General features: G+C 42.5%; 1 protein-coding gene across 1 annotated transcript in view; it reads right to left on the reverse strand.

Annotated features, from left to right (window-relative positions):
• The window catches only part of lhfpl7 (LHFPL tetraspan subfamily member 7), a gene marked incomplete at its 3' end in the record, with an annotated part of 108,366 nt that extends 93,503 nt beyond the window's left edge, over nt 1-14,863 (reverse strand). Inside the window, exon 1 of the mRNA XM_080780304.1 lies at nt 14,256-14,863. Coding sequence (XP_080636430.1) covers nt 14,256-14,570 — 315 coding nt within the window. The 5' untranslated portion in view covers nt 14,571-14,863. The remainder of the gene's footprint in view (nt 1-14,255) is intronic.
• Between the last annotated feature and the right edge of the window lie 472 nt (nt 14,864-15,335).

A 15,335-nucleotide genomic window follows, 5' to 3' on the forward strand; every position in this document is an offset into this window, starting at 1 on the left:
CTACAAGCTCACAACGTGATTCGCTATAATTGTTTTTTTTTTAATTGTTCATTTATCATAATCTAGGCAAAAGTTTGAAATAATCAGGCTATTGATTTGAAGTGATATCGCTGAGCCCTATAGAATCACAACAATAGGCAGCTCAAGTCTCCACGATCCCAAATCTTCCAAATCGGTGTTCAAGGCACTGAAGGTTATTGTGAGCTAGAGGCCTGCGTGTTAGAGGAACAATGGCTTCTCTGCGATAAGGCTGTGCATATACCAGCACTAATACTCAATGTCTCGATCGGCTTTTGATGGGAGACATTTCCCAAAATATCTCAGCCAACATGTGGGCCATAAGAATTCTTCTGAATTTCAAATATGCTGAACACATCAAACTTTCATTGTACCTAAACCTTTTGGTTGACAATCAATAAAAATGGGTAAAACTTTAATCTGCAAGGAGGTTATATAAAAGTTCTCATGCAGCCTAGTTGACATACGCATAAATCACACTGTTCCACACCTAGTATAGTTCATGGAACGCAGGTGGCGGCAGACTGGCCTCCCAAAGGAGACACTTCTTTACCTCACACACTACATCATTATGTAAGTTACTTATCACCGTTAGTGGCTATGGTACAACTGGGGAACACGTTTCTATTTTAAGAGTCACATTTCTCTGAAGACGGCTCCACACGCAGCCACTTCAACAACCCTTCACGGGTTAAAAAAAAGGTATTTAAAATCAAAAAACATTATTCATCAGTGATGAGTTATGAATTGTGTTTCCTGTATAGGCTAATTAAGCAATCAAACATCCATCTGGCAGCCTACCCCCCACCCACCCACACATCACTTCTGTAGCTACCCAGAAGAGCCAATTCCTGCAAAGCAGAGGCACGCATATCTGTGTGTAACACAGAGCTTGTGTACCATAACTACCATCATCGCACATCTCTACATGATCACACGGACGATGAGCGCGTGTCCAGAGGGCCCACAGTTCAACTTTGTGTACTGCACATGAGACAGGAGTTTGATGCTCTGCCATCTTCATCTTCACTCCTTGATTCTCTAGCTGGAGGGCTCGGGTCCAGGCAGCAGTCCCATCAGCCACACAAAAGACCCTTCTCTGGCCTCTCTCTCTCTCTCTCTCTCCAATGAAATAGTAGTTAAATACTCTGAGGGTGGGAGTGTGGGGGGGTACTATGTAGTAGCTGGTAAGGGTCAGGTACGGAGGATAACATATCTTCCTCCCTGACCCCTGCCTCACTACGTCTTCTCTGCACTTCATAATACATCACAATGGTGGATCAGATCAGTCAGCTGGTAGTGAGGTGAGGGGGAGATCAAATGGCTAGTTTGATGTGTATGGAATCCTTCAAAGCCCAGTTTAATGATGACATCCTCAGAGTTGAGCATTATACCGCTCCCATAATGGGGGGTGGGGCAGGACAATGGGGATGTGAGGAGACAGTCAAATGAAAAGAGCAAAGTCTACAATATAATAATAATAATGTATAAAGGAAATCAAACAAGGCCACCAAATGCATTACATAATCATGTATGACTATGATACCATATCTATTTATGAGTGTGTGTGTGTGTGTGTGTGTGTGTGTGTGTGTGTGTGTGTGTGTGTGTGTGTGTGTGTGTGTGTGTGTGTGTGTGTGTGTGTGTGTGTGCGCCTGCGTGTGCGTGTCCCTGTATTAAATATAACTTGAGCAACGTCTGAATGACTGACTTCACACTTGGCATGTACAGTATATCGCTGAGGACTGAGGAGTGACATATGGTTTCATTAAAAACAGTACTTACTAAATTAGACATTGTTTTGATCTTTTTTGGCTTAGAGAGTGGTCCAATTAACCATCATGGAAGAAATCCAGAACGTGCTTTAGAATTCACAGGGAGTGCTGTGGTAGAAAGTGGGAAAATACTATACCTAAATCAGAGTGATAATTAGTATAAACCTACAGTATGTTTGGCACACTGATGAAATTTGGATACTCCAATCCAAGTCCAATCCTGAAATGATGGTTGAACTTTTTCATGTGAAGGACTTGGAGAGAGGGCACATAATGAGAGGATGAGTATGCGAGCGAGCAAGAAAGAGATGTATCAGAGTGGGAGGAGAATGTTCAAAGTGAAGACAGAATTCTGTATTCTCTATATTCTAGGATGGTTTCCTCAGTGGTGCCATAAAAGTTAAAGATAAAACATTTGATGTTATATCTACGTACTAATCCACCACAGCTAATCTTTTAAATCCTCTTAATAGGTGAGAAAAATATTTGCCAATCTGTTTAAATATATCAACATATGTAAATAAAGAAGCTTGAGTCAGTCTGTAGACATGAATATAAAAGCATTCTCTACCAAGCTATTCTCATCATCTACACGTTATACATTTATTAATACAACAACACAGACAATAACAAACAGCTTTGAGGACATAAGTAAACTCAGCCTACACCGCGAATGATAGAGGTAAATACATTTCTAAGAGTGGGCTAATCTAATCTCTCTCTGTTCTCCACACAGCCCAGTTACTGTAGCCCAGCAAACATTTTCATGTATGCAACTATGGATGCTCCACTGGTCCCACGTGCACAATTCCATAATTCATGCATATTATACCATAGCAACTGGAAATGCTACTACCAGTAAGACGCCCTGAGGGCAAGACGCGACCTCGCCCTTTTTTGCGGCTTTCGCCTTTATTTTATATTTTTTATAGAGGGACCGATAGTAGGCTGACAGGAAATGGGGGAGAGGGATGAGGAAGTGTAGACAGTACTATTAGGATGTTGATATTCATTTTGTATTCATCATTAGGGCCCCAAATCACACCTTAGAAAGCATGAGTGTATTTCAAACAGTGTTTTTTGACTGCGGGGGGGGGGGGGTCATATTTTGACAGCAGAAACTGCCTGTCATAATTTCCCATCTCAAGTATGTATTGGACAGTATTAAAGAGTGTTGCTGTGCACAAAACCGTTGGTAGCATTACAAATTAGAAACAAAAAACCCTACTTATTCCATTTCTTTCCATTTTTCTTTCTCCATTTCCCATTCCAAGTGCATTTGTCTTATATTTAACAACAGCTCCGCTATATTCCAAAGCCCCCTCAGTTACATTACATACTTAAACTATTTTCAGCAATGGTATAAAAAAAAGGCTATTCAGGGTGTGGTCAGTGTTGTGATCTTCATATATGGAGACGGCCATATATGGAGTGTGTCACGAGGCGTGACAGACTGACGGCCATATATGGTGGCATGACGGACTTACAGGTTTTCATAGTAATCTGCGACCTACGCCTCCACCACACTGCTCTGTTTCATCAGTTAGGCAGCCTGGATAAGCCATCGTCCAAGGTTAAGATTTTCTCTGATCATAGAAAAATCAGTAACCTTAGTTTTCTGTTTAAGCAGAAAACTAAGGTGTCATTATTTGAGTATCTGGGCCTAGCTGTGGTGAACTTTAAGTTTTTTTCTTTTTACCCAAGTCAGGTTGAAGATGGGAAGATGTTAAGTGTTGCCAGGTTTGAAAAACAGTTACATCAGCCTGGTAGTACAATAATGTCCTATGTAAGAACTTCATCTGAATCTCAAGTAACCCTGCCAGGGTCTCTCCTAAAGAGGCATGGATGGAGTAAGAATGATGCAACACAGTGTGGCGCTCCACTGCTCCTTCATCCTTACATGATGAGGTAATTATTAATATGCAGCAGGTCGCTAATTACACTCAGTTATCTGACTCAGCTTCTGCATATTAGCTTGTGAATATAATGAGTGTAACTTGTGATTAACCATTTATAGTGGAAAATACAATTGATTTGTATTGCACCAAAGATGTATTGAGTGGCAGCGTGACGTAGTATGCCGTCAGTGTAAATTCTTCCGCCCTCCCGTCAACACAACGAACTGCAGCAGCCAATGAGGCATCTATCTATGGCCCTACCTCTATCCACAATGAGGAGCAGTGCACCAAAGCATTATGAGAATTGTAGTCCTGGAAGGAAATACTAAAATATCTAAAAACACATATTACCCACATAAAAAAACCCAGGAAAGTGTTTCTGGTCTCAAAAACATCATTAAATAAGATCTGGTTGCAAAACACCACATATATCCACAGAGACAAATAAAGCTATTTTTAAATAAATCCCTTCTGTTTATACGACAATAACAATTTTAGGGCCAAAGCTTGACATTTGAGAACAAAACCGCCTGTCATAATTTCACAACAGACATGACTTACAGATTGATTACAGATTTACAGTCCGGTGCTACACCAATGTCACTGATTGGCAAATAATATCCGAAAATAAAGCAGCAACAACATGCAAGAAAATATTTCTTACCAGGGTTGTCACTTACTGAGCATTTTGTTATATGAAGTTAATATAAATCTGCCCACAGAACAAAAGTTAGGCTAAAAGATAGGTCAGTTGTTTCAATATTATAATTCCCTGCCTGGCTTTGAGGAAGTTAGCAGACAGTAGCCTGAGGGCAGGGTGGCAAGCTGTGACAGCCATTTCTTTCTAAATAAACTTGATGAATTATCTGTCACCCAATCTTGTCTTTTCTTAGAGCTGTATAGCCTCTATTGTCTTCTACTCTGAAGGATGCACACCACAGATGCTTTATCGGTTGAATATCTATACCTACAATATCTACTGAATAATTAATTGCTCACCATTGGTCTCTATTTTCCATTTTTGGAATCGCTCTGGTTGCTAGGGCGCTTGCTAGGGCGTCGTCTGCACTGCATAACCATAAATATCGGTTAATGGTTATGCATCCTTAACATTCTTAACTCAGAACACCAAGGACTTCATTGGTCTTCTTCTACAAGCAAAATTGAACGAGAGTCTATGGTGGCAGTAGCCGATACCCCTGGTTGTCAATGAGTTAAAATGGTGTGTGTACCCATGCTGGGCAAGAACTAGCCAGTAGGGCAGCAGTGGCGTAAAGGTTAGATGAGCGCCCTTGGTTGCCGGTTCGAATCCCCAGACCAGCAGGGAAATCTGGTTAGTGGCCAACATTATAAGACTGGTTGTACTGGTCAGCTTCAAGGATTTGATTGTGTTTCTAATACTGTATGTGTAGGGCGTTGCTGAAAATGAGCACTACCCTGGTCAAATAAAGAAAAACAAATCTAAATGACGGAAGGTTACGGAAATGACGTTGAGGCTTTATAAAGCCGTTTACATTCTCCGTCAATGAAACAAGTGTCGAAAACGATTGTTGCTGAGAGAAGTACGTTGCAACGGAAGTCCTGCCCCTATAGACACACGAGCGCAAGGCTGTGTGTGTATCTACACAGTAACAACAAATTCATCTAAGAAGAAGAATGATGAATCATCAGACTATGCTTGTGGAAACACTCTCACAAGCGTCATGATCTTAATGTTTTGTGAATGAGGTCCATTGTTTGGAAGTAAAGTGGTTGATGGTGGACCGACAGATGGATGGGGAAACAATACCTAAACAACACCTCATAATCACACAAAATATAGACAAGTCCATCGCAAAATCTCTATTACAGACTACCAACTAAATTAATGTGTGTATCTGTGGTAGATTTACTGTAATATTTTGGAGCAGTGAGTTGTTCTGTCCCGGTATGTTAGACACTATTATCAATGGCCTCTGTGCTTTGACTACTGATGGGGACCAGCTCACGGCAACAACAGACTCCTATGCATCAAGCAAAGTGAGCCATCATTTATGTTAAAAAATGGAGGAAGGCTCCCTGTTAAATCAATACATAAACGTACTACCCTCGGGATCCACAATGAAGGCGGTGGAAGTGACAGGCCGCTTAACAAATGGACAGCGCCCTCCCGGAACACGCTGACTCAGCATGTTCCCTAGCGAAGGAAACAGTGCTCCTTTCCTTCATTCTAACCCACCCCTTCCTCTATTAGTCAGACAGCTAGCTGTGTCTGCCTGGGAATTGCTGATCAGAGGGTCTTAAATATCACAAAAGCAAAGTGTATCATTCATAATAGAGAGAGAAAGAGAGAGAGAGTGATATTGTCGCTCAAAAGGGCCAATAGATTCAGGACATTTGAGTAAACATTCCAAGTCTATCATTTTTCGGACCACCGATGGATTTGACGAAAGGGACCTGAACGGGAGACATCATCACTTCACATTTTGTGTTGTATTAAGTGCTGTGGGGTTTAGGGCTGGACAGGAAAAAGCAGCACAATATCATCATATACTGCAGGTAACACCCACATCCATCAAGCCTGACTAGATCATAAATTCCCCTCCATTTCAGTCAGACCGATTTCCTCTCCATCTCATTCCTGGATGGTTATAAAATGCAGATCAACGTGTTTCCATCGCTCTCCCTCTTCCTCTCTCTCTCTCAAAGCTACCTGCTCTATCCATCATACAGACAGCTGTTCCCTCGCAGGTTCAATCCCAGTCCCTTATATAGCACCAACCTCTTGGTATTCGCCACCTGCCGCCACACTCAGCACATCCCAAATCCCATATGTAGGAATTCGTGACAAACTTCTTTCAATCACCTAAACAGAATTAGTTTGAGATTGGATTGCCCTAGAAGATGACACGAAGACACAGGAAGGCTACTTCGGAGCATGGATCAGTGTGTGGTACAGTGGCTACAGTCATACTAGGGCAAGCAGTGACAAACTGCATTCCTCTGTTTACATACCTATTTTCCACAGCTAGGGGGACAGATGGACATACATATTACACCTTTATTTTGCCATTGACTTGAATGCCACATGACATCACGGGGGATGGACAAGACATACATACACACAAAACCACACATTGGAGCGGTTAGCGCTGCTCAAAAATGGTTTGGTCAAGAGTAATAGCAGAATTGGGATGCCTCCACATACCTCTATCTTTCAGAAATTATTCACTTCATCGACAAAACAGCCACCCTTAACTTTATCAACATTCTGAACATGACCTTGAAGTATATCAGACTTGTCTAGTGATGTCTGGGTAACAACTTCAAACCACACAATCAATTTCATGCAAGGTTAGCTGTCAGAGAACGTAGTACGTATATTCTCGACTAGTGTTACGGTCTCCTCCCACACAGTGTATAACATTTATAGATGTACGTATCTCTAGCTAATACATGGTAGGCTAAGGTGAACGAACGCACAATCAAATACAAATACCTGCCAACTGAGCCTAGGGCCAAGGATGAGTTTGTCCCATAAAACAATTGTTGTGAAATGCTTGGCTAGGCAGCATGCCAGCACCAGCCCAGGCAGATGATGTGTAGTTCTGCTGCAAAACAGTCTCATGAAAAACGATTTGGGAGAGAACAGGTCAGTAAAACATCAACAAGCCTGTTTATTTTTATTCCTACTTTTGCTGGATCCTATTTTCCTTGTTTTTTGTTATCTGGGCCCTATTTTCCTTGTTTAAAGTACGGTATATGTTTTAAACAGCTTTACATAGTTCATCTGGTTTTAAAAATGAATGAAGCAGTACTGACTCTGGTGTTAAACTTAACAAAAGCGATGACATTTATATCATAACCATCGGCACGATAGCAACTAGGAACTTGGAATAATGAAACAAGACCTACAGTCTAAAAGCTGAAACAAGACCTACAGTCTAAAAGCTGAAACAAGACCTACGGTCTAAAAGCCTGTCTAACAGATCAGGTCTCTCTCTCTCTCTCTCGCCATGCCAGTGACCTGGAAGAGTGGTATGCTGTACATTACAAGATGCTGAGGTCAGTATAGAGGCAGAGACGCGGCTTATACTTCCTATTTGACCCTATTCGTCTGCCTTATACACCCTGCGTGATGTTTCATTCAGGGCATGATCTCTGCCATTTTTAAATAGGTCTAAACAGTCTAAACAGTTGAAACCAGAGAGTGAGAGAACCAATCACTCCCCGGAGATGCAGAGAGAAACGCCCTGAACTACCCGTATGTGTGTCTGCTCTTCTCTCCGGTTCTTTTTCATGGCTGGATGACAAGGAACATGTCCATTTGGGCATCCCGTTTTTATTTCTTACGTTGCTGCTGTTTTTCATGTTCCCGACACTACAATACTTGACCATTGTGTCGCTGTAGGGCGAAGAAAAAACATAAAATGTAACAATGTCATGTGTATTCCAATGGTGCAGAAGTGTTCTTTAGCCCTAAACAATAATGGCGGATTTTGCCATGCCAGGCCACGCTCCAAAATACCCTAGGGCTCCATCTTGTGCCACCCTTATACATTATCCCTAAACTAATTTGCCATTTTTTACTATAAAAAAAACCTTTTAAAATAGTTCAACTAGCCGATCTCCATCGAGACATTGTGAGCTTGTAGATCGGCTATTTGAACTATTTTAAAAGGTTTTTTTAAATAGTAAAAAATGGCTAATTCGTTTAGGGATAAGGGTTAAGGGGTGGCGCAAGATATAGCCCTATGTGTGTCTCAAAGAATATGGTTCATGTGGTTTTTCAAGGGGGTTGGGGGTTTTCAAAGACTGAGACAGTGCATGAGCGTCCCTTGACTCCCTTCAGACAAAACTCAGAGAAGTAAGAAGTGCTTCTGGTTGTTTGTATGCTGTATAATGTAATAGATAATGGCAAACATATAATGCACAACACCAGTAACTTCCTTCCTCCCAACCACCTTTTACTGTCACGTCTGTCTTTGCCTCCCCTGCAATGCACTAGGCCTGACTAACGATTCAGTATGTTGGGTCCTGAGTCCTGACTCCTGACCCCTACTACTTTATATGAGAGACTTCAAATTCACTTTTAAAGTAGTAGGGGTATAAAGTATATCTAATAGTTATACTTTATAGTTTGTTGGTTTTAGCCCAGGGAAGTTTTATTATGCATTAGCCTGCCTCTTTCAGTTGCTAAAAATGGATGATGTGTATACTGTAGTGTAGTGCTATCTATCTTTCTTTTTTCATATTCCCTAAGTCCACCCCCCACCCTCCCAGCAGGACTCTGAACCCCTAATTATCTTATAAGTGCTGACATGGACAGCAACTGTACTGTATATCACAACACTGTCTCTATGGATCACGGTGTGTGTGTGTGTGTGTGTGTGTGTGTGTGTGTGTGTGTGTGTGTGTGTGTGTTCCTATGTGCCTGTACTCTGTGAGCTTCTAAACAGAATGAGGTCAACAGGAGAACGTAACCAGACAATTGCCTTCGCCAAGCATACTTTTTTTACTGCTCTGATACAGCTCTCATACAGTCTGGGCAGCCTCTCATGCCCCATGGGGAAAATAGGAATACACACCAAGCACATTAGGACCTCATAACAGCATCTATAGTCAGACACGCTTCTCCCACAAATGGCTTTCACCACAGAGGTATCCCATTAGTCGTGAAGTGAATATGGCCAGCCCTGACAAGACAGAGGACAAGACAGAGGGTAGGGAGAGAATCTAGACATTTTAATAGTATGCCAGCTTCCAACAAGAGCAGAATGCGCTCTTTTGATTTGAGATCCTATACTAGAACAGTTGTGCAGTCCTTTGTAGGAGCGGCATGGCTGAGATGGTGTGCATCTCACTAAGTGACAGGGAAGCCATTGAGCCCTGTGCCATTGCAATCTGTGGGGCGTTGAATGCAGCAGTGGAGGACCACCCAGAGGATAGCCAGTCTCTTCTTTTATGCTGTTCAAGGAAACAGAGTCTCTACCTTTATCCATCATTCCATTATGGGTCAGCAGGCTCACTGGTGAAACCCTGAGCTACCTGCTCTCCCCAAGAGGAAAATATATCATATTCTGGTTCAAAGAGTTCATTCCATACACAATAATAAATAAAAGTCATACCGTAACTAGAGTGTGTTAGATTTGTTTGACCACTTGAACCAACTAAGCCCTAAGCAGCCCTTGGGAATCTTTGCTGCTATTGTAAAATGAGGTACCGTTTTGCAACATCAGACGTATTTTACACCGTCAGACCATCAATGAAAGTAGAGTGAATCACATTCAAGTAAGAAATACTGAAAGGATCTTGGGGCAGTTATATTTCTCTGAACACAGAATGTACTGCATATTGCATAATAATGGGTTTACAGTTGAAACTCCAATTTACTATACATAACATAGGAAGGATTACATATGAACTATGGGGACTATGATCATTTGACGGTAGAAAAGCAGCTTTCTGTTTACGTAGGAGAGTACAGACTGTGTTGCAGCATTTTACAATGTAGATATGGGCACCTTGGGAAATCTGGTAAATTAGATACTTGAATCACAACCTTCTCCACACAGCCCCCAATCAAATGAAAGGGCAAATACATTTGGTGTCTACATGAGCTACTCAAAGACCATTACTGAATTCAATTTAAATAACTTTAATTTACTCCAAATAAGATGTGGTTCGCTGAATAGTGAAATTACATTTAGTAAGTCTTGCAGGGTTTATATTAAAATAAGTGGGTGGAATTACTATTATATATTTTTTAAAGCCATAAACAATTACTACGTCTTCTTGGCAGTCAGACATGGGGAAGACTAAACATCAGGATTGTTTTTGTATAAATCTCTGACTTGTCATGGTGCCAGTTTCTGAGAGAATACACACAAAGATGAGCATGGACTTGAGACACTGTCACTGTTCTTGGAGACCAGTCATGACTCATTCAGTGAAGAAGTACAGTAATGTCCCTCCCTGTACACTGCTGCGCTTTTCAGATTTCTAGCAGCGTTTTTCCGCCGGTTTAAAAAAAACGCATCCAGTCTGCAAGGACCTTAACAGTACTGACCTTAACAGTCAATACAATAAAACTCACAAACCATCACACAGACACAGCAAACACTTTAATTTGAGCATGCACACGCACTTTTTCCACTGAACATACATTCAGATATGCCCTTCACACACAGTTGTGTGTTGGAACTGCTAGACAGAATACCACAGGGGACGAACTAATCCAGCTTCAGTGTTTAGTACTGAGGAGTGGCAGGGAGCACATAAGCTGTTATCAAGTTAAAGTGAGGGTGTTTTCTGGCAAGCGAGCTGCACCCTCCTCCACATTTCACCTAACAGCAGGTCACACAGTAGGGCTAAACCTTCCTCACAAACACCTGCTGCAGCCTGCCACCACAGCACAAACACACATTAGTTTCTCACACACACACACACACACACACACACACACACACACACACACACACACACACACACACACACACACACACACACACACACACACACACACACACACACACACACACACACACACACACACACACACACACACACACACACACACACACACACACACACACACACACACACAATGTGCAGTATGCACTATGCAGTCAACATGCACTGCTAGACACATATATTGCACCAGGTCAGTATTCTTGTGGTTAGAGCTAGTGTCCGCCCTGATTGGGAGATCCGAGTTCAACCACCGGCCGAGTCATACTAATTTACTAAAGACTATAAAAATGGTATTCCACCTCAGAGGAAAGCCTGGTCTGACTACAAATCATTGTCCTACAACATGACGAAAGTTATCATCCGCTCCCGACCGGATCATAAACCCGAAATGGAATGCTTGCCCAGGCTAGTCTACCTCTAGTCTAACACAGGTCAGGGTCACTATACATGTCACTATAAGTGGCAGTGGCATTTTGGCTCTAACCTGTGTAGGCACACCACATTGTCCTCAGTGCCAGCCAACATGCTGGATGAAAGCATTTGAAAAGGGGAGAGAACAGAAAGCCCCACACAAACCAGAGCACAAAGAGGCCAAGCATGTAGGGAGTCGTTCTTTACTTCGTTGCAGTACTCATTTTCCCTCAGCTAAGTCACGTGATCTTCAGCATGCAGCGCCCGGGTCAACTGTAGCCAGTTCCTCGCCACTGGAGTGGAGAGTGGAGACTGCACAGGCTAACGCACAGGGGCATTTTAATCAAACACAACCAGAATGGAACACAGGCAGGTTTCTGTGGTTGATGGGAAGTGTGTGCGTGCGTGTGTTTCTTTGACATATTCATGCATAGAATGCATGGGTCTGCATGCACATTCACATTTCAGTTTGTTGTTTGTGTGGGTCATTGAAAGGTAGGGTTATTTAAAAATGGAGGACATCAGCAAAATGTGCACACATCAGCGAAGAGTGGTGGGGTGATCAAATGGGCTTGTTGAAATCTTAATAGCATCCCATGACATTTATAAATGGCCAAGGTTGGTGGTGTACTTAGCTTTGCCATTGACATATCTAGCCATGAATAAAAGAATACAATAAAACGACCCCATCAGGCTCTCTCTTGGTACCTGACAGACAAAGTGGTTGGCTGAGAGACAGTGTCTGTTTTTGAGGGACGCTAGCCCCTCCTACATCCAGCTTTTAGTTACCGTCCACAAACTTCGTCTTAAACAAACATTAAATTCCCATTGACAATAAATGGAGAATTTTACGTCATAGTGTCTGAGCAAATAGGCATAGTGTCTATTTTTTTGTCTTTGTTTTTATTTCAGTTTAGGCAACTTCACAGAATTACAGTTACCGGTATACATTTTTCTTACAACTGATTTTTTTTTCTTTTTTCACAACCTCAGCTGTTACATACTTTCACAGGATCATAGTGTCTATTTTACGTCATGATGATGTACGATGATAAGAGTGCCCCTCACTTCACACGGGTGTGATTTCTGGTTTATAATTGGAAAACTGACTCACTGCCTGAAATGCCTTGCTGAAGCAATGGACCAGTTAAAGTACGGTAGTCAAACAGGCCACGGGCACAGACACTGCTGGGTTGTGAACTGAAATGAATTGAAGACAGTGCTACAGGCCTACTGTATTGCATGCCAACTGGTTGAAGTGCACACATTATGATGTATAGCGTCTCATCACGTGTGCACTGCTTGCCTTTGAAACAGAAAACAAAACAGCATTGCATTCTTCCACACATCCTTCATTCTAAAAATCACAAAAGGAATGACTTATTAATATCTCCCTTTCAAATGCTAATTCTCATTCATACATAAATCATAACTCTAGCTAGCTGCTATACAGCTGGATTTTATAGCTGCAGGATGCCGCCTTGGGAGGGGGGGGGACTTAAAGGGTTGCTAGCCGTAAAGAATGACATTTCTTGCAGGGAACATCAAGCAGCCGGGTCAAACTGATGAATTTCAAGCAAACCTAAAATATATATATAATTTTCTCTTTATTAACGAATGCTTAAGAATCACACCCGTGTGAAGTGAGTGGTGCAACTCCGTGTGAGGGTCCCAGTAAGTTCCAGACCCACAGGACCACAGCCAGGGTGCCGACCCGGTTCCGGCGAGCCGCCATGTGGGGGGTCTCTGGAACATCCAGACCCCCAGAAACACAGTTAATATGTGCATGTGTGTTTGTGTGTGTTAGGTTGCGCACAAGTGGTGAAAAACAACCATGTTATTTTCGTGCTCATACCCACACACCCAGCCAGCCACCCAGCCACACACATAGCTCCGTAAGGGAGTGGTTGCACCACTCAAAAATGATCAAGTAAGTCTTAAATTTAGTTTAACTTTTGCTTAATGCACTATACATTATGAATATGCTGGTCACCTGCATCTTTATCTCTTTCATCCTATCTTTTTTCTCTGGGAGTAAATGGTGCATTTATATAGCACCTTTATCCAAGGCGCTTTACATAGATTGTGCATTACATTCACCCATTCACACACGCATTCATACACCGATGGCAGCTGAAACCATGCAAGGAACCATGCAACCAGCACATCAGGAGCAATTAGGGGTTCCGTGTCTTGCTCAAGGACACTTTGACGCTAATTCTGGGGGAGCCCGGGTTCGAACTGGCAACCTTGCAGTTACCATCCGCCCCTGTAGTAGGCTAGATTCCATCATTGGATTATGGATACGTTAAGACTTTTCAGTAGCTGCAGTATGGCAACTTGATGGACTGAACAAATTACAGCTACTACTGTACTGACAATTCTCACACATGTTCCTACACCCCCCAGATCCATGAGCAACTCTAGGAACTATTAGTTCAAGACAAGACATATTAAAGTTGTGCGTGAAAATTAATTAATGGATGCTAGCTACTGTAGTAGTGACTGAGGCATTGACTTTTGTCCTGTCAGGCAGCTCCTCGATGCACTTGAACTTCAAGTGCATCTGATTGAGCTGCCTGACAGGACAAAACTCAATGCCTCAGTCCAGCATCAATTAATTAATTTTCACACTATTTTACCATGGCTGCCTCTTTTGTCATGTAGCCCAGTGGTTGTGTGGATGTAGGTGGATTTGTACCTGCCAGGAGCTTGATGGGATCTCAGCGAATTTACCCAGTCCCCCAAACGTGTAGCATCTGTACATGTGGTCCAGGGACTCTGAGCAGTGCCACAGTAAGCCGAAGCTCACAGAGTCCTTGTTCTTCAGATGGTCTTTCACAATCCAGGCAGGAGATATAAAACTAAAACTGCAGACGGCGACTAGGACAGACGAAAGGAGCACCCAAAAGCAGCCTACACAACTGAACATCCTGGCAGCTTGGGGCATAAAGCCCGGAGACAGATCAATCCCAATCCCGGTGTCTTTCTTCTCCCGGTACAGCAGTGAATGCATTTGAGCACACGCTCAGCTGAGATCAACTTGAGCTGCACCTGACAGACACTACATCAGCGAAGCATGCGTCAATCAACAATATTATAATAATATCCGTAGACCGTAGTTTAAAAATGTAGAAGAAAATCTCGAAAATGATCAAAAGCCGGACTGAAAATCTGTTAAATTCCGAAATGTGATACGGATCATAACATGTTTGTCACACCCAAAACAGAGATGCGCAACTGTCAATCAGTTTCTCAGTGGTCGCCGGCCGTGTAGGATATGCGGTTAATTCCATGCGAAAAAAATAGAACTTCATCATACCGTTACCGCAGGTATTTTGTTGGCCGCATTCGAGTAACTTATTTTCTACCACACATGGGTGGACTTTTGTTGTAGAAACCGTGCGTATCGTGTTGCCAGCAAGCCTCCACTGGTCCCATGTACTAGCGCGGCACGTTGCGCGCAAAACAGTGAGATGGGCGTCTCCTCCTCTCCTCTTCTTTCCTCTCAATCGCTTGGCTTTATATGTCGTGACAAAAAAAAGACAAACCAAAACATTGACTAGTATAAATACGGCAACGCAACAGCATCTGTAATTGAAACCAAAGTCGTTTTTAATACTGTAACTTTCGAGGTTTACGACCAAGTGAGTGAAACAAGACCGCGCACACGTAGAATTAGGGGGTGGGGGGGGTGGACACCTGCAGTTTATTTGCATCCTCAGGTCAGCTGGGTTACTTCTCTTAAGTGCTCTCATCATTAAGCCATTGATTTGAGACA

The sequence above is a fragment of the Protomyctophum bolini genome, assembly GCF_963924005.1.
Source record: "Protomyctophum bolini genome assembly, chromosome: 13".
NCBI classification, from domain to species: domain Eukaryota; kingdom Metazoa; phylum Chordata; class Actinopteri; order Myctophiformes; family Myctophidae; genus Protomyctophum; species Protomyctophum bolini.